The 20,430-nt window shown below is 42.0% G+C and overlaps 1 protein-coding gene across 1 annotated transcript in view; it reads right to left on the bottom strand.

The window, feature by feature from the left end:
* Positions 1-19,675, bottom strand: part of SLC30A9 (solute carrier family 30 member 9) — a 39,847-nt gene extending 20,172 nt beyond the window's left edge. Inside the window, exons 1-8 of the mRNA XM_086463732.1 lie at positions 19,579-19,675; positions 17,479-17,655; positions 11,916-11,978; positions 7,889-7,988; positions 6,448-6,540; positions 5,988-6,070; positions 4,595-4,653; positions 3,761-3,828 (exon numbers count right to left, since the gene is read on the bottom strand). Coding sequence (XP_086319858.1) covers positions 3,761-3,828; positions 4,595-4,653; positions 5,988-6,070; positions 6,448-6,540; positions 7,889-7,988; positions 11,916-11,978; positions 17,479-17,655; positions 19,579-19,675 — 740 coding nt within the window. The remainder of the gene's footprint in view (positions 1-3,760; positions 3,829-4,594; positions 4,654-5,987; positions 6,071-6,447; positions 6,541-7,888; positions 7,989-11,915; positions 11,979-17,478; positions 17,656-19,578) is intronic.
* Between the last annotated feature and the right edge of the window lie 755 nt (positions 19,676-20,430).

The following is a 20,430-nucleotide window of genomic DNA, read 5'->3' on the forward strand; positions in this document are numbered from 1 at the left end:
ATAACATTCATTTCCAAGGTCATCCTTAAAGAATTTCTGTGAGAGTACATCCACTTCTTCAAGCAAGAGATAGCACTGTTTTCTATACCTCCTTTCATCCAAGGACCTGAATGTGCTTTACAATTTTTAATTTAGTCTTATTACCTCATGAGATGGTGAAGCATCACCATAATTTATAGGTGGGAAGTAAAAAAATGCGTAAGTTATTGGATAACCCAAGAAGAAAGGAAGGCTGTTGTAACACTAAACCATAATTTAAACTCCCTGTGTTAATTACAAGTTCTTCCAACTCACAGCATAGTGCATCTTTAGCGCAGAAAGAGAATGAAATAAGTTACAGTGGGATTCATGAGCACAGTCTCTTGACTTTTGTATTGTTCTTCTCAATGTTGTATTAATGGAGTTGACAGCTTATCTGAAGGTACAATTCAGTTGTGGGACCCCCACCTGTTCAGATGACACAACAGGCACTCAGCTGATATTTTTTTTCACCTCTACAAATTCTGAATTTGTCAGGGGATCTGACATCCTAGAAATTGAGAAAGAAACCACGCTACGATTTTCAGATGTCCGACATAGCAAAACCAATCTGTTAATGATGCCCAGCAAGCTGGAAACAGGACAGAAAGATGAAGAACTCTACATGTGAAATAATCACAAAAAACCTAGAGAATCTACAGATCCATCAAGGCTATTTGGTGCTTCCTGTCTGACTAGATGTTCACATCAGTATAAGACAATAGATAAAGTCAGTTTTGGAGGGGAAAAAACCAAAGAGAGACAGGTTTTTACTGCAAGTAAAATATGTACTACTTTAAAAAAAAAATCATCACTGCATTTGAAAACAATAAGCCCTATGAAAGCCTAAATTCTGTTGCAGAAACACTACACAGTTTTTAAGCAGCAGAGGAAAAATAATCCAAAACCAGCAGACTCTGAGAAGGCAGCTAAAATACTCTGAATCAGTTTGAAACCAAGTTTTCTTTTACACCAGTGACCACCAATTCAGAAAGTATTTTCTCTATTGTACTGAAATGAACTGAACTGGTTTAGCTACCTCATTTCTATCTGTGTGGACCTGAAAGAGTAGGAAATTTTAACAGAACTTAAACCAAAGCTAGGTAAAGTCTGAAAAAGACTTAATGTAATATTTTGAGCATCATGCCAAGAAATAACAAACAAACAAATCACACAAAAAACCTGCCACAATTCATTAGGTACAATTCTCTTGCTTATTAAACCTACTACTATACAGCACTTTCTAATAAACCTCTCTTCTGCATTTAGAAAATACGCAGTTTCATTCAACAAACTGTTTATAACTGTATTCCAAAGTCCACACAGGAGGCAGACGTTCACCAACAAAATGCAAAAAAAAAAAAAAAAAAAAGTGTTGGAACAGATATTCATCTTCATTGCTGTCAGAAGTCTTGCCAATTTTAGTGTAGAATCTAAATTTAATTGGTAATTTTAAAATGTACTGATAGATGAACAGAACCAGCCTTTCTTTGAAAAAAAAAAATACAGAAACGCAAAAGTAGATCAAAATCAATTATTCAAATCAAGGTTCCTAACTTCAAATTACAATTAAAAAAATTCAAATAAATTGATCCTGACTGAAATGTAAACTTGAAAAAATTAAAGGGCATTAATACTTGCTTTTATGTATTTATCATTCCAAATTTGCTTCAAGATACCCACCTCAAAACCCCAAGATGTATATGGGGAACAGGAATTATGGGGAATTGAGAAATATACAAGGAATTGCACCATCATGTGATTGCCCACTTTTTTATACTCTACCTCACAGCATAAGATACTGGTCTAGAAGGACCCAGCCTGATTTACACAACTGTCCTGTCTACTTACATAAAATATTTAGGGTTTTAAAGAAAGGACAGTAAATGTCAAAATTAAAAAAAAAAATCAAACTGAAAATATTCAGATCCATTATGAATCTATGGGAAAAAATCTCCTATTTGGGCTCCGGATTTGAAAGCTAAACACATTTCATCATATTATTTCCAAAGAAGTAATAACACTACGAACATCCTTGACCACCAGTATTTTTTTAAAAAAAAATTATAAACCGTGCAAACTTTGTATTGTTTAAAAGGTAAAGCATTAGCATGCCAATGAAATCACTTCGAAAATGCCATACTCTGAAGAACATTTTGCTAACATAGATCATCTCCTTTTTGATAAAAGACATTACCTTCCTGTAGTTCTCTAACAGACCTTCAAAGTTTTTCCTTGTACACAGAATTCTATTAACAACATAGAGTGTGCCAGTGCAGCTGGTCTACACTTTGACACGTGGATCTGTAGAGACGAACTTTGCTTTTGACTGAACCACATTTGATCCTCACTGGGGAAGCCTGAATTTTGTGAAAAGCCTACCAAACCATTCCAAAGGAAAAAGTTAAGACAGATTGGCCCTTCTTGACCCAAAACCAGAAGCCATTAAAAATCTGCTGATGTCAAGATCAGGGCCACACACGAAGCATCACTGATGGTGGCCTTGACTTAAATCTCTGAAAAGTCATCAGGTATTTATTTGAGGGTCACAAGATCCTTAACTTTTAAAAAAGCTCTACAGAAGCATGACTGAGCAATACAACAGCCTCTACAAACTTCTGCTGGCCTGGCTGCCAGGTATTCCTCTATAAAAGTACCTAATCATCCAAAAGGTATTTCTAAAGTGAGGAGAGTGCAATGTTTATGGCAATGCCCTGTTTACAAAGCAGGAGTAAAGGTCTGTTGTCTCTAGATCATTGTAAGAAAGTGAAGGAGGTGGAAGTGACCATACAATATCCCTCCCCTTCCCCACCCCCACCCCCCTTACAAACATCCATACTAGCAGTTCTTCTGTGTTTTTAACTTGGAAAGCTCTGAATAATTACTAGTCAAATATTCAATAATGCAAAATGGAGGTTTTCAGTCAAACAAGCTTTGTGAGTCTTTTCTCCCCAAGCAAAAAGTGATAGTTTTGTAGGAAAAGCCAAAGGCTTATTTGCTGCTCAAAACGGTGTTTCCTGTGCTCAAAAAAAGTATTTTCCCTGTTTCTATTTTGCTCCTTTGTATCAACAGTGTCTTAGCAAAACCTTTTATAAAATCAAATTTATTTTAAAAATTCACAGGTTTTATGGCAAGTAAATTTTAGCCATCATTTCCTGAGATAAACTTAGCACACTTCCACGTATTTAACGCCAGATAGTCTCTGTGTTCCTTTGCTTTAAATAAGGATGTTTAGGGTTGTTTCATTCAAACCTGCAAGTCAAGTTAAAGGCAAAAACCTCCTAAAATATCCCCTTCTCAGTTAGAGAGGAAAAAAGTTTAACAACAGCAGAAAGACTGAATTTTTGCTGTCTGTTATATGGAAGATTATTTAAAACATACGAAAAACTTCCTCTCAAGAAGGAGCCAGAAAAAAGGACAACTTTAAATGCCTGCCTCTTCATGTCCTTCAAAATTTTAGCTTTTGCTTTAATAAACTGTTTAGTCTGGTCAACTACAAAAAAATTGTTCTTCTCTGATCAGAGATATATTCTACTCCTGATCTCCATATATTGATGAATGTATTTACCTAAACTCTCTCCCATCAATAATAAATACACAAATCTATTAACTTCAGTTACAGAGACACAGGTATCTTTAGCTTGAATACACAGACTGTTCTCATTTCCAGGATAGTAAAAGTAAATTGGTTTATATTTGCATAAACAAAACATTATTTTTTTTTTTTTTTTTTTAAACTTACATGCAAATAGCTACCATTACCACCTTCCCTGGTCCCTTGAAAAACATAGCTGCTGCGCTGGAGCGTGGCTACATAAAGAAATAAGAGATTATTAAAATAAAATAACCAAATCTTGACCTCATGAAGGCCCTACCATACACATTATTAAATAAAAAATTTGCATTGCCCTGTATTGCAGAAGTAAAGCTACAGTCCTTGAAGCCTACTAATTTACTACTGAATGCTGACCCAAACTGCAGTTGGGTCTTACACATTTCTACAGATGGCTATAAAAAGGATAAACAACAAACAAAGCCTCCAGCAGGGGCCACTGCAACCATAAGGACAGGAGCCAGCTGTGCAGCAGAAACATTAAGAAACCACTCTACCAGAGCACCTGGATCTAGGGATAGGTCTGCTTAAGCAAAGACCAAGGGCCAGTAGGGCACAGAGCAAAGTGTTCATGTTTGGGGGTTTTTTTCTCCTTAAGAAACTTACTCCATTTCTTTATATTAGCAATATATTTACTATACGTGTTTATAGGCTATAGATGAAATCACAAATACAGCTGCAATTTTGTTAATAAGAAGGCAACTGACAACAAAAAAAAAAACACCAAAAACCCACACAAACAAACAAAAAAACACCTTACACTGCCACAGGAGGAACTCATTTAAACTGGCATCGTAACATTTACCACCGCATTACAGAGACAGATCCGGTATAAATCTTCCAATAATATTCAGTTAGTTAAGCTTCTGCAACTGTTTCACAACTTTTTCCTTCAAAAGGTGTCATAGTACATCTCATGGCATTTTTTTTAGCCAAAAAAAAACACTTTTAAACACGCCTTACCTTAGTATTTCCAAAGAACTCCCTGTATTCCCATAACAGCCTTTGGTTTCTAAATAGATCTGCAACACAAAATTGTTATAATGAATACACACTAGTAACCAGTAGTTTCAGAAACTTATTTTTTTTATGCAGCAGTCAACTTCTAGTAAGAGCTACACGGTCTAGCTTTCTTTGTGAACAACTCTCCTAGTATTGTTAATCAGAAACACATATTGTGTGTTTCATGCAAAATGCCAAATATGATCAGTTATGATCCTATATGTCATTGCCATTTTTACCAACAAAGGATGATACACAGAGGGAAAAACTCAAAACACACTGCACCAAATCCAGGCATTCTACTGCCCCCCTCCCACCCCTTAACCATGAAGAAGAGGGGAAAGGATGTTTCAAAGCAAGTCTCTTAACATCAGTATTTCTTCCATTCACTAATGATGTTCAGTAACTTCAAAATAAGCATTGGCATACTAACAGTATTTAGAAGCTGTAGTGCTAAATTCTCCCCCACAAAGTCACACAAAATACATTGTACACATTTAAATCGATTAAAACAACCGGTGAAGTACAAGGACAGTCCGTAAATAAAAGGGAGTTACCGCTTCAAGTATACAATGTTGCACTATGCTATTATGACTGAGTAGTATTTTTTAACCTAATTTTTTGGATGTTGAAGGTACTGACTGCACTTTCAGTACAAACACTTACAGGTACCTTAGCAAATGCCTGCAGCTCTAGACTTTTTACTAGGAGGGTGTTCCAGTGGCAAAACTGTTTCCAAAACAATTAGGTGCCAATTAGGCACCTTAAAATTAGAGGTAAGAACCTTGAAGCAATATTGCCTCTCCTGTGATTTTTAACTGACTAGACAAAACAAAATCCACTACAAACTACTGATTTGACTGTACCCGTCATTGATAATACCAGCAAGGAGGACAACAATAATTTTAAGCAAAGAGATGACTTGGGGATGATTCCCCCGTCTGAAGCACAAAGGTAAGCTGAATTCATTTCAGAGGAAAAACAAACGAGTAACGGTATCGTATCAAAATTTGGATTGGTTTTAAGTCTTTTCAAAATTCTCAGTTAAAAAAATCCCAAACCATTGAAGATGTTAATTATAATCTAAAAATTGAAAGCCCCCCAAAAAACAAAGTATGACTACAGATCTCAGCTGAATATATAGTCTTGCTATATCACATAAATTGTAAGACAGTAATAGAGCGTATCTGCATAGATAGTAACGTGTTACTCTAACACTGTGCTATAAAACCTGATCAGTAATTGCTAATTCCAAATGTTTATGTTCTCAGTGAAATAACACACCATCTAGTGGATTTCTAACAACCATACTTCGTTGTTTACATCTGAAGTTATTTGGAAACTCTATACTCACTTTCTCTGTACTTGATCTCTGCCTCTTTACGTCTTTTTCTTTCTCTAGCAAGAGCCTCTGGACTACCCCAAACTTCAAGAGACCTGCACAGAGTAAAAGTAACTTAACAATGCTTCTATTTATGCAACATCTTTCCAGTTTGACTACATCACAAATGCCTTTCCTAAAATCAGAACATCATTCTGATAAGAAGCCACACAGACTACTTTACAGAATAAAAAGCTGGGCAAGAGGGAGCTGAGGACAAGCAATTAATCTTTGGACACATGAAACATACTCTCTAATTTTATATACACCATGTAATTATTACAAAAATGAGGATATAAAATGTGTCCAGATAGCAAATGGAAAACATTGCCCTTCCACATTGTAAACCTGACCTTCAAAGGTTTTTTTCTCTCTCTCTCATATAATCCATTTTAAATGATCCAAACATTTTCCTTCATAAAAATGTTCTTACTTTGCCTCTACATCCGATCTCAGGTACACAGTGAAAGTCTCAGTGTCATCATGGGGGCTTCGTCGTTTAATCTTCCTCAGCTGGTCTAAATCACTAAGGGAAGTGGACAAACAGTTCAGTGCAAGAAAAAGTTCGTATTGTTCTAGTTTTACTTTTACGTCTGAGTGATCTTCCACAATTTTGATACTATTAATTTGCAGTACAAAAAACCTGAAGTTGTTTACTTGAGCCAAACAGAACAGATATGCAACACGAAGCAAGCAATCCCTAGGATGCTGTTCCAAATTATGACCTCAAACTATTAAATACCATACATGGAAGACAAAGTAATAAAACATTGAATAATAAAACATCCAATGAATGATCCGCATGTAACTGATAATGTGGACAAGTCCTAAACAAGAGGGTTCATAACTCTCTAAATGGAAATCAGAAGTCATGTGACATAAAAAGTTAAGAAATTTAACCTCGAAACCTACACCCCCAGCTCAAGCTGCAAAAGGTTGGAGAAAACAGAACTACTTGGGGGAACAGATAAATTTCCTGTGCTGAGCTACACATTAGGGCATCTACACCGAGAAGCATCAGGGACTTTTTTAAAATTTTTTTTTAAATAGAACAGAATGTTTCATTTTTAGCCCAACCAATTATCTACTAATTTTTTTTCCCCCCCTCCTTTTGGTCAATCCAGCAAAACTGTAGCTAGTTATTTCTCTGCACAACAAGCCAGTTATGATAAAAATATGGCAGAGGACTAAGCATAATTTGGGACTGGATTTTCATCAAAGACCAAGTCTGGTGACATACTCTATATGTAAAAACTGGGGAGGAACAGTGACAGCAGAAAAAGTTACAAACAAAGCTGCTAAGCCTTTAGATTTAATATGGGTCACACACGTGACTTGCATGAAATTCAACAGACACCTCAACTATAGCGATAGTCACTAAGACCTGCTGGCAGGCATGGCACATAGCAAAAGGCAGTAAATAAGAATCAAGTGACAACAGTTAGGCTACAATGAATCAGATTATATTTTATACCAAATTACAGACCTCATGTAATACAAGGTTTCCACTGATCTGGAGATGTTCACGTCAAACCATCACGACCCCAAAATGCTGAAAACAAGAGTTATTTGCCATCCCTCCCTGTAACTAGCTACTCTAGAGGTGGAATCTCCCCAACTATATTTATGTCATGTAAGTACAAATAAATTACTTCAAGAAGCAACTACTGAAACATGCAAGCTGAGTACAAGTTCCTAATCCACTGTAACACTAAGCAAACAAGAACTAACTTCAGCCACTTATGATTATGTACACCACAAAAGCATTTAGAAAAAGTTGCTGTGCAAAATCACTCTACAATCACAAATACTTTTAAAGCACATACAAACAAACAAATATTAACAATTTAAATTTCAACTCAAAGCCATCGTACCTGGATTTAAGACAAAACTCATTTATTGCTCTGACTCCAGTGATGAAGTTATTCTGTGTGTATTTTGGTCCATACTCTCTTTTCTTAAGGACTGCTTTCACTTAAAAACAGAAATAGATAACCAAGTTAAGTCATTCATGGAAACTACAGCAGAAACTTCAAAAGGTAATTCAGTCTACTGTCGTACCATGATACCTCTAAGTGGAGATTTGAAAAACAATGCTTGTAACTGAGATAGGAAACAGTGAAGAGAAAGGAATGTTCTTCATTGCGGAAATGAGTAACGGTAGAATGATTTACCTCCAAAAATGCTGTTTGCTAAGTTGTTGTTCAGGGCCCTCAAACATCCCCACAGTTAACTGCCACTGTCAGCTACTTCTCCAACTTTGACGTCAGAGATGGCGTTTAGCTACTAAGATAGCATTCAAAAATGGCAACTTGGAAACCCTCACTCTAGTGACTGAAATGGCACCACAGGGATCCATTTCTTTTTTTCCAGTACTGAACCAACTCCACCCTCTGCAGGTAAGATTTTGACCATTGCAGACCATACAGAGAACTGAGACAGACTATATATGTCATTTTTCTCAACTATTACTTTCAAAATTAGCACACTTAATATTAGGCATTTATAACAATTAAAAAAATACATTCTTTCTTTATAATGCTTTGTATGTCTAGAAGATGTACTCTTACCATGCAAAAGAATAGCACGTATATTCAGAAAAAAGGATAAATGGCATTTTAAATTTATGCCATTATTTCCTGCTTGTCTAAACATTCATAACTTTGTCTTATTTTCAAATGTAAGTCACTGTACACTCACTTCCATTAAAAACATCATGCTTATTGGAAGAGCAGTTACAATTGCTGAGGCATATAACATTAAAGAACACAATTGAAAACAAAAAGCTCAAATTCTGCAGGTGAGGAGACTTATGAACACACATGAACTTCCTGCGTACCACAGGATTGACAGGATTTCTATAGTCTAGAACTCTTTAAGTCACAGTATACTCATAGAAAGTTACTTCACTTGAAGACTTTAAAGAAAAATTTTCCCAGAGATCTACATTACCTTATTTCTGAGTTTTGAAAGCTTAAAGGCAACACATATTGCTTGACACTCAAGAATGCACTATCACTACAGACATCAATATTTACAATAATCACCTGATTTCCATCATCCAGTTTGAACTTTTTTTAAGTTTTTTAAGTTTGAACAATTTTTAAGTACTTGAGTAACCACATTCATCGCACAATGCTCCTGAGCAAAGGTGACAAAAAAATTAGAGATTTCCTAAAACCAGTCCATTTACTAAGGCTAGAACAAGATGAACATTTTTTAACAAGAAGAACGCTTCCCACCTTTTCTTATTTAAAAAAGATATGTATGTTACGTGTATTAACCTTAGTAAAAAAATAACTTGTAGATTTATCAAACACACACTAATCCATCTTTCAGAAACACAGGTAAATTTCACTAAAGAAAGTATTATGACCAATTGTACATTGTACACTATCTCAACAACCCTACCCCTAATTCAAATAACTGTATCAAATTTGCAATAAAAATAAATCAATTTGGTATTTACAAGAAGGACAAAGCCAAATAAAAGATTATGTAAATAAACCACTTCAAATAGTACAAATTTTTAAGATTAGTGATCCTTTAAAAATGTTATTGTCTTAGAAACTTATTGATCCAAGTATTACTAAGTCACAGCAGCATCTGAAGACTAGGATTCCACTTTCTAGACACTATCAAAATGTTTAACGTAAGCATTCTTGCTTGCACGTTGATAATCTAGAGAGGCAAAACTCTCTTCTCACTGAAAGAGATATCTATTTTTACAACAGTCTATCCAATTTCTCCTGTCTACCTTGTATGGTCCCCCTGCATGCAGACACTAAGTGAAAATAAACCCAAAGAAACTGACATAAAGGATATAGAAAAAAGTCTACAGAAAATATGCATAGAGACACACTGATCTCACCTTGTTACTAACAAGTATTATGATTTGATGCTTCTTTAAATTTGTGGAAAGACAGGAAGGAATTTTGATACAGTTTACAGCCTGCTGAGTCCCTTTCACCCCAGAGATTTTTTTTTTTTTTGGAAGGAGTTTAAAAGAGAAATGGCAATTTCTGTTTTGTAAAGTTATTTCGATACATAGAAGGCTAGAAGTGATTAAAAGCGCAGGATTTTTTAATAGCATAATTCTCACAATAACCTAATAGAAACTACAGGAGTGACGATGGAGTGAAATCAAGCCACGATAAATTAAAAACACTACAGTTGTGCCCTTATTTTATCCACTTACATCTTTAAACTACATAACTAAAGACAAAAGCATGTATTTATTTGTATTGGGTTTGTGTGGCAAGGTTTTGGTAGTGGGATGGGCTACAGGGGTGGCTTCTGTGAGAAGCTGCAATGTCCAATACAGCCAATGCCACCGGCTCCAAGATAGACTCACCGCTGGCCAAGGCCGAGCCCATCAGCAATGGTGGTCATGCCTCTGGAATAATGTATTTAAGAAAGGGGAAAAAAACCTGTGCTACAGCAATTGCAGCGGGAGAGAGGAGTGAGAATATGTGAGAGAAACAACTCTGCAGACACCAGGGTCAGTGAAGAAGCAGGGGGGGGGGGGGGGGGGGGGTGGAGAGATGCTCCAGGCACCAGAGCAGAGATTAACCTGCAGCCCGTGGTAAACACCATGGCGAGGCAGGTTGTCCCCCTGCAGCCCATGGAGGTCCACAGTGGAGTAGATGTCTGCCTGCAGCCCGTCGAGGACCCCACACTGGAGCAGGTGGACACCCAAAGAAGGCTGCGACCCCGTGGGAAGCCCATGCCAGAGCAGGCTTCTGGTGGGACCTGTGGACCCATGGAGAGAGGAGCCCACGCTGAAACAGGTTTGCTGGCAGGACTCATGACTCCATGGGGGACCTGCGCTGGAGCAGTCTGTTCCTGAAGGACTGCACCCCGTGGAAGGAACTCACGCTGGAGCAGTTTGTGAAGAACCGCCTGTAGGAAGGGCTCACACTGGAGAAGCTCTCGGAGAACTGTCTCCCATGGGAGGGACCCCACACTGGAGCAGGGGAAGAGAGCGAGGAGTCTTCCCCTGAGGAGGAAGGAGCAGCAGAAACAACGTGTGATGAACTGACTGCAACCCCCATTCCCTATCCCCCTGTGCCATTGTGGGGCAGGAGGTAGAGAAAATCAGGAGTAAAGTTAAGCCTGGGAAAAATGGAGGGGGGGGGGGAAGGTGTTTTAAATTTAGGTTTTATTTCTCATTACCTTCCTCTGATTCGATTGGTAATAAATTAAACGAATTTTCTCCAAGTCGAGTCTCTTTTGGCCATGACAGTAACTGCTAAGTGATGTTCCTGTCCTTATCTCAGCCACGAGCCTTTTGTTATATTTTTTCTCTCCCTGTTTAGTTGAGGTGGGGAGCAATACAGCAGCCTTGGTGAGCACCTGGCACCCAGCCAGGGTCAGCCCACCACACTACTACAGGCACAAATGGGAACATTACAGGACTCAGATTATGCAGGTTCATGTGGTCAAAATATATTTAGAAGCAACACTGATTAGATTAACTCAGCAATAAGAAGGAACAGAGGAAGACTTAGAACAAGGAACAGGGGAAGATCAAGTATTCGGCTTAGCCACAGTTAAGTCTGAGATGGTGAATGGCCATGCCTAAGAACACACAAGGAGGACAGAAGGCAGTAACAGATGAGAAAAAATAGTCCTTTCCTGCCAAACTCAACAGCTTAAATGAAACAATTAAAGGCAGACACAGAAGAGTGAGTAATTAGAAGGCATACTGCTATATTTGATTTTTCAGGAGTCATTTTCAAACAACTGGGTATCAAACAAAGCTGACATACAAGTGTGTTCTAAAATGTTATTCACAGAACCTGTTACACAGCTGAAGAGGAACCACAGTTTCCTTAGATGTATCTTTCTTGACTACTAGCAGACAGCAGTAAAGTTTCAACACAGGAAGTATTTCATTACCTTTTACTTGGATTGGCTCTTTAAGGAAAGCCGGCTTTTGACCTGCATTGGTCGTATCTTGTCCTGTAAAATAAAAATAAAGCTCACTGTAAATATGGAAGTACCTACTTCTCTTTTTAGTAAAGAGTTTGGTTGACACAACAAAATAAGAATATATTTTAATATTGCTTCTCACCCGGACAATTAAACAACATTTCTGCCAGATTTCCAACAAGACTTTCAAAATAAAAGACAGAAATAGTAAAAAAATAAATAACAAAATAAGACATTTAATATAGCATTGATCAATAAACTAGACCAGAAGGGGGAGTAGGATAATATCAGGCTTGCCTGCGACAAGCTGTGGGACAACACGCCAAGGCTGGAGTGATGGGGTGCTAGCAAGGGCCCTCAGCCTGTCACTCTGCACGCTTGAAGTCTTATGAAGATGAGCCGGGGCTCCTGAGGTAGTAGGAGCCAACAGGGAAACACCAGAGAAATACCTCAAAGGAACTCAGGGGTGTTCTTCTAAGAAGATGGCACAGCCGACAGCCCAGCTAAGTACCTCTACACCAATGCACGCAGCGTGGGCAACAAACAGGAGAAGTTGGAAGCCACCGTGCTGCTAGAAAGCTACAACCTGGTTGCCATTACTGAAACTTGCTGGGACAAATCCCATGACTGCCATGTGGCTATCAATGGCTACAGGCTGTTCAGAAGGGACAGGCAAGGAAGGAGGGGTGGAGGCGTTGCTCTCTACATCAAGAAATGGACAGACTGTGAAGAGCCGTCTCTGAAGAACAGCCATGAAAGCTTGAAAGCTTATGGGTAAAAATTAGAGACCGAGGCCACAAGGTTCCCCTTGTGGTCGCTGTCTACTACAGGCTCCCCCAATCAAGGGGAGCCTGTGGGCAAAGCCTTCTTACTCCAGCTACAGGAGGCTTCGCGCTTGCAGGCTCTCATCCTGCTGGGGGACTTCAACCATCCTGACATCTGCTGGAAAATCTGCACAACGAGCTCTAGGCAATCCAGGAGATTCCTGGAGTGCATGGAGGAGAACTTCTTAAGCCAAGTAATAGCTCTAGCAGAAGGAATGCTGTACTGGACCTGATGATCACCAACACAAGTGAGCTCATCAGTGACATCAGGACTGGAAGCAGCCTGGGCTGCAGTGATCACAGGCTGGTGGAGTTCACAGTCCCGAGGGACATGGGTCAGGCAAAGAGTAAAGTCAGCACCCCGAATTTTAGGAAAGCAAACTTCCAGTTCTTCAAGGAGACAGTCAATAGGACCCCCTGGGAAACTGCCCTCAGGGACAAGGGAGCAGAACACACCTAGCAGATCTTTAAGGATGCCTTCCACAGAACCCAAGAGCTCTCAATCCCCAGGGGTAAGAAATCAGGAAAGCAAGGCAAGAGACAGGCATGGCTGAGTCAAGATCTGCTGGTCAAACTAAAGGGCAAGAAGGAAGTGTACAAGCAGTGGAAGCTGGGACAGGTATCCTGGGAAGAGTATAGGGACGCTGCCTGGTTGTGTAGGGATGTGGTCAGGAAGGCCAAGGCACGGCTTTGAGCTGAACTTGGCAAAGGACGCAAAGAATAATAGGAAGGGCTTCTACAGATACATCAACCAGAAAAGGAAGGTTAAAGTGTACCCCACTCCAATGAGCAAGACTAGCAAGCTGGTAACAATGGACGACAAGAACGCTGAGGTACTCAACGACTTTTTTGCCTCCATCTTCACTGGCAACCTCTCCTCCCACACCTCTCGAGTGGATGGGGCGCAAGATGGGGACTGGGAGAGCAAAGTCCCTCCCACTTTCAGGGAAGATCAGGTTCATGACCACCTGAGGAACCTGACATACATAAGTCTATGGGACCTGACAAGATGCATCCCAGAGTCCTGAGCAAATTGGCCGATGTTGCCAAGCCACTCTCCATGATATCTGAAAAGCCATGGCAGTCAGGTGAAGTCCCTGCTGACTGGAAAAAGGGAAACATTGCACCCATCTTTAAAAACGGTACAAAGGAGGACCCCAGGAACTACTAACCTGTCAGCCTCACCACTGTGCCTGGGAAGACCATGGAACAGATCCTCCTAGAAGCTGTGCTAAGGCACATGGAGGACAGGGGGGTGATTTGGCACAGACAGCATGGCTTCACCAAGGGCAAGTCCTGCCTGACCAGCCTAGTGGCCTTCTATGATGGAGTGACTACATCAGTGCACAAGGGAAGAGCTATGGATGTCATCTACCTAGGCTTCTGTAAGGCCTTTGGCACGGTCCCCCACAAGATCCTTCTCTAAATTGGAGAGATACGGATTTGATGGGTGGACTGTTCAGTGGATGAGGAACTGGTTGGATGGTCACATCCAAAGGGTAGTGGTCAACGGCTCAATGTCCAGATGGAGATTAGTGACGAGTGGTGTCCTTCAGGGGTCCGTACTGGGAACAGTGCTGTTTAAAATCTTCATCAATGACATAGACAGCGGGACTGAGTGCACCCTCAGCAAGTTTGCTGATGACACCAAGCTGAGTGGCGTGGTTGACATGCCTGAGGGATGGGATGCCATCCAGAGGGATCTGGACAAGCTTGAGAAGTGGGCCTGTGTGAACTTCACGAGGTTCAATAAGGCCAAGTGCAAGGTTCTGCAGCTGGGTCGGGGCAACCCCCAGTATCAATACAGGCTGTGGGATGAAGGGACTGAGAGCAGCCCTGCCAAGAAGGACTTGGGGGTGTGGGTGGATGAAAAGCTGGACATGAGCCAGCAATGTGCACTCATAGTCCAGAAGGCCAACCATATCCTGGGGCTGCATCAAAAGAAGTGTGGCCAGCAGGTCAAGGGGGGTGATGCTCCCTCTCTACTCCGCTGTGGTGAGACCCCATAGAATAGTTCGGGTTGGAAGAGACCTTTAGAGGTCATCTAGTCCAACCCTCCCACAGTGACCAGGGACATCTTTAGCTGGATCAGGTTGCTTAAAGCTCCATCCAACCTCTCCTTGAATGTTTTCAGGGATGGGGCTTCTACCACCTCTCTGGGCAACCTTTTCCAGTGTTTCATTACCCTCATTGCAAAAAATTTCTTCCTTATAGCCCACTTTTAGCTTAAAACCATTAGTCCTTGCCCTATCACAACAGGCCCTACTAAAAAGACTGTCCCCATCTTTCTTACAGGCCCCCTTTAAGTACTGAAAGGCCACAATAAGGTGTCCCCAGAGCCTTCTCCAGGCTAAAGAGCCCCCGTTCTCTCAGCCCTTCCTTGTAGAAGAGATGTTCCAGCCCCCTCATCATCTTTGGGCCCCTCCCTCTGGACTCTCTCCAGCAGTTCCTTGTCTCTCTTGAACTCGGGGGACCAGAACTGGACAGAGGACTCCAGATGTGGCCTCATCAGAGCAGAGCAGAGGGGGAGGAGAACCTCCCTCAACCTGCTGGCCACACTCTTCTCAATGCACCCCAGGATACCATTGGCCTTCTTGGCCACAAGGGCACATTGCTGGCTCATGGTCGACTTGCTGTCCACCAGGACCCCCAGGTCCTTCTCTGCAGAGCTGCTCTCCAGCAGATTGACCCCCAACCTGTACTGGTGCATGGGGTTATTCCTCCCCAAGTGCAGGACCCTATACTTGCCCTTGTTGAACCTCATTAGGTTCCCCTCCACCCAGCTCTCCAGCCTGTCCAGGTCTCACTGAACAGCAGCACAGCCTTCCAGTGTATCAGCCACTCCTCCCAGTTTAGTATCATCAGCAGACTTGCTGAGGGTGCACTCTGTCCCTTCATCCAGGTCATTGACGAATGTATTGAGTAAGACTGGACCTGGTACCAACCCCTGGGGAATACCAACAGCCACAGGCCTCCAGCTGAACTCTGCGTCACTGGTCACAACCCTCTTAGCTCTGTCCTTCAGCCAGTTCTCAATCCACCTCACTGTCCACTCATCCAACCCACACTTCCTAAGCTTACCTATGAGGATGTGATGGGAGATAGTGTCAAAAGCCTTGCTGAAGTCGAGGTGGGCAACACCCACTGCTCTCCCCTCATCTGCCCAGCCAGTCATGCCACCATAGAAGGCTATCAGGTTGGTCAAGTCTCATGATGCCCATGTGGCTCAGTTCCACTCAAGGCTTACTATGACTCAAGGCTGCGCCACCACAAAGGGCAGCATCTTGCCTTCAGCTATTTTAGAGACAGTGAGCAGAGACATCAGCTGCCTGATCCATCCTACCTCTACTCTAGCTCTGCAAAACAAGGAAGCAATTATTTTTTCACAAAACAGGCCTAAACTTCATTAATGCCAGCACAAAAGAGGGAATAACCAGATTGGAGTGGGAGAAGGTGGGAACACCCCTTCTAATGACAGTCTACAATTATATAAAGTTAAGGCATGAAAGCAGTAGTGCTAGACTATTTTCACATGTCCGATTTTTAACACCAGTAACTGCACGTTAAGAACCCAGAAAATACCAACAGCTACAACTGGCTCTACAGTCTTCCACTGTATTCAGGCAGACATTCTTGTGCATGAATCTCACCCTCTAGCAGCCACCTTCAGCTCAAGTCTTTCCAAGAAACATGAACGGTCTTAAGTATTATTCTCTTTTAAAATCCAATCACAGACTTAAGAAACAGTATCTTATTGTTACACTTAGAACAACATTTAAGATCCACTTTTGTACTTCCAAATATCTGAAAAGTAATACTCTTAGCTGGCTAGAGTTACTAGCTTTTAAAGACTGCTGCAAGCCTTAGGAATTTACAAGTTACTAAAGGAAGAACAAATACTTGCTAACTTGACAATAAAGAGAAGGAAATTTTCTTTAGTAGACCACTTAGTTTTAGACAAAAGCACAACACAAAAGATAGCTTCCATTTTAAAAAGCATTTCTTATTTCTTAAGCACGGCAGTCTTCCAAACATGCATCTGTGCAGTCCTACACTTAATAAGCAGAAAAAATAGAGGATGCTACAACAGAGCAAGGACAAGACAATTCTGAATTTCATAAGCACCTGACTAGCACAATTGACAATCAAACTGAACAGCAAGGAGGGTCAGGTTATGTCCGTTATATCAAGCATCCAACGTGAATGCTGCAGTTCTGACAACTGTCAGATTAGAAAGCTCTAGCAGATGGAACAGCTCAACCTTCTTTACCAGTCAGCTATAGGCTGACCTGGAGAAGTCACACTGCTCAGTATTCACACTTATTCAATCTTTATCACTAGTTCATTTCACACAACAAACCTGAAATACTACAAAAAGAATTCAAGTAAGCAAGCAAAGTGGTGAAAGACAAGTAATACATTCCATTTCTTATCCCTTATTACCTAATCCCTTTTAGCATCCACACTTTATAATCACCACTTTAAATTTGATTAAACTTAAATCCTTTAAATACTGGGATAACAAAGAAATAAATTTTAGCATTCCTCTCTGCTTAGCATTTGAAATGTATAGATGCCCACAAGCAACACATACTAAGAATTCTGCAACTGTAACACCACATAATTGGAAAAAAAAAGTTATCAATTGTTAAATACATAAAGTTTTTAAATTTATATAAAAACTCTTTATTTTAGCTTAGTACTACCTGTTACAACTTTATGCAGGGTTTCTTCAGGGGTTGATCCATTTTTCTCTTCTGACCCAAGATCTTTTTTCTGACCATTGGAGGTATAAACTCTCACTTGACTCATCAACTGCACAGGCAAACGATTGCATGGTAGAATATAAGCCAGACTGCCACTTTTCATTGAAGCTTGCCATCCTAACAGGCGAGGAAAAAAGATGTTTAACCATTCTGGAAGGAAAAAGAAGGGAAAGTGGTCCAGCTATACCAGCATAAGATATGGAAAGTTAGCTTTTAAGTACTGATCTGTGTTTATTTTACCCATGTTTAGGAATTACAAAACGGGAGTACCCAGCATGCTTTCACTGCCTCCCTTCAAACATTCACTTTCAAAATTCATTCTAACATTAGGGGGTTTTCCCATACAATCCGGTATGCACTATTTCCAAAGACCTCTAGATGATCTTAACGGGGTTAAAAAAAAAATAAACAAACTACAAAGCTATTTGATAAGACTGGCTTACTGAAACAGTAGGTTCCATTCTAGTCATACTGCCTCAAAATCTTTAAAAAACAAGTATTGATAAAAGAACAAAACCAGACCACTACAAAACTATTGGCCACTGTTGCCATTTCATTTCACTGTGTACTCATACAAACCACAGCTTAACAAATAAGAAAAACTGAACTGAGTGCATTACACATTAAGAGCAACTTGCTACAGAAATTACGTAGAAAAGCACATAACATCATATAAAACATTTTAGACAGAAGAATCTTAAATTTTGCAACAGACAAATTACAAGATAAATATGTAAAAAGTCTATTGAGAAATCTTCAATTTCAAAAGACTAGCCAAAAGTAGAGTTATATGCAGTACAGGCCAACCTGTACTAACAACCAGTTTCTTCTAGGCAGCATAAAGACTTCTGCAGAGATGGTACTTAACTCCTCCAACCAGAAATGCAACTGACAAACTGGCTGCTTTGGAAAGCACTCATTAAAAGAATTTTTTTTTTTTTTTTTTTTTTAATTAAGCAGTGCTGGTAAATCAAGTCATATAAAGTATAACTAATCACATATGCATAATGCACCACTCACAAAATGATATTTTATAAAACTGTTTATTCCATAAAAGTCTCAACAGATTTCCTTTTGGTTTAGTCCTCTACAGTATCTGCACGTGTGCATGCAGCGACCTGAAACTTACAGAACAATTTCACCAAAAAAAGTCAGATAAGCTCTTATTAAGTTGTCGCTAATGCAACAAAAGACCACAAAAATCAACTCAGCACAGCTCAGTGAACTTACTCATTACCACTCACATAACACTACAATAAACATATGGCACAGGATGAGCAGTGTTGTTTCCTAAGCTTTGGTGATACTGGCGCAGTTGAAAAAAGGAAACTTAATCAGCATGTTTAGAGGACATCTTTCCTATTAACCCATACGTACACAAGAAGCCATTAAAGCAAAAGGCTATTTGCTGCAATTCAAACAGAAGTGATTATGGGAAAAGCAACAAAACCGGTCAGAATTTAAATTTCATGGGATCTGTGGCCTAAAGGAAAAGCCAGGGCTCACTCCCCAGACGAACACAAATCCTGCAAGACCGCGCTTCATTTTATATAATTACTGTAAACTTCAACCCCAACACGGGCATGACGTACCAGCTTTACGTAAGGCTCGGGCTGACAGGGCAGCAGGCCTACAAAAGGCGTGTGAAAATACCCGCGATGAGGTATTACGCTCGTCGGGATACGCCTCGCCTACCGAGGCAGCTACGACTTGAACACTTGCTTCTTTTTCCAGCCGATTCCCGGAGAGCAGCCGCAGCTCTCCGGCGGCTCCCGGCCCGGAGATGCTCCACCGCCGGGGCAGGGTCACCGCCCCAAGAGGAGTCCCTTACCGCCCCGGGGGCACCCCAGGCCGGCGGCCCCCAGCGAGCGCTAGCACTCGCTCTTCCCCACGCCACCACGCAGCTTGCTGACACACTCCTACGAGGCTCGCCCGGGGAAAGCGGGGGTCCGCCGGCCCGGCCCGGCCCGGCCCGGCCCGGCCCGGCCCTGCCCGCTCCGGGGGCCCGCAATGCAGCAGGCCGGGCCCTGAGGGACTCACCGTGACAGGCGCGGGAGAGCGGCGCCGCCTGGCACCGCAGGTACAGGCGGTAGAGACCGCGGCAGCCCCGCCGCTGGGCGGCCAGGGCCGGCATCATGGCGGCGACCGCACACAGAGCCCGGCCGCTCCCCGCCGCACGCCCGCGGCCGGCGAGCGGGCGGCGATTCGCATCGGAAACGCCCGGCCCGGCTGCGGCGCGGCCCCCGCTGGCCCCGGGCGGCAGCGATAGCCGGGAGGCCGGCGGTGGGCGGCGCCGCGGCACCCGGATGTGCGAGGGACCTCGGGGCCGCCGCCCGGGCGCGACGCCCAGCGGCCGCCGCTGACTCACCCGCCCCGCTGCGCCTGCGCGGACCGGCCGCCGGCGCCCGTCACCTCAGCGCTGCTCCGCGTCTGGGGCGGGCGAGGCGGCCCGGGGGGAAGGGGAAGCAGCTCCGAGACCCGGGGGGGAAGGGGCGGCCGCGGGGAGGAGCCGCCCCCGAGACCCAGGTGGGCCGGGGCGGCCGCGGGGCAGCCCGGAGCTTGAAACCGGCTCGGGCCGGAGTGGCCTCCGCTTCCCTGCAGTGCGCGTCGGGGCGCCTCCTGCTCAGGAACTGCTCGTAATAATGAGATAATACGTACGTGTGTGCGTAGCGTATGTACGTACGCTAACTCTGTTAACACAGGTAAAAACACGTAACTATGTTTTTACAGATAACAACACTGAAAGATGGATGCTAAATCTGTTCGGCAGATTTTGATGTGAAAACACTCTCCCCTAAAGCGTGCTTCCCCCATCAGTGCTGCTGAAACAAGCTCTAATCAAAAGCTCTTCCTTCCTCCAGCGAGAGCGCGCCCTGAGGATGATCCCGAGCC

The sequence above is a fragment of the Leptosomus discolor genome, chromosome 4 (genome assembly GCF_034619465.1).
Source record: "Leptosomus discolor isolate bLepDis1 chromosome 4, bLepDis1.hap2, whole genome shotgun sequence".
Classification (NCBI taxonomy): domain Eukaryota; kingdom Metazoa; phylum Chordata; class Aves; order Leptosomiformes; family Leptosomidae; genus Leptosomus; species Leptosomus discolor.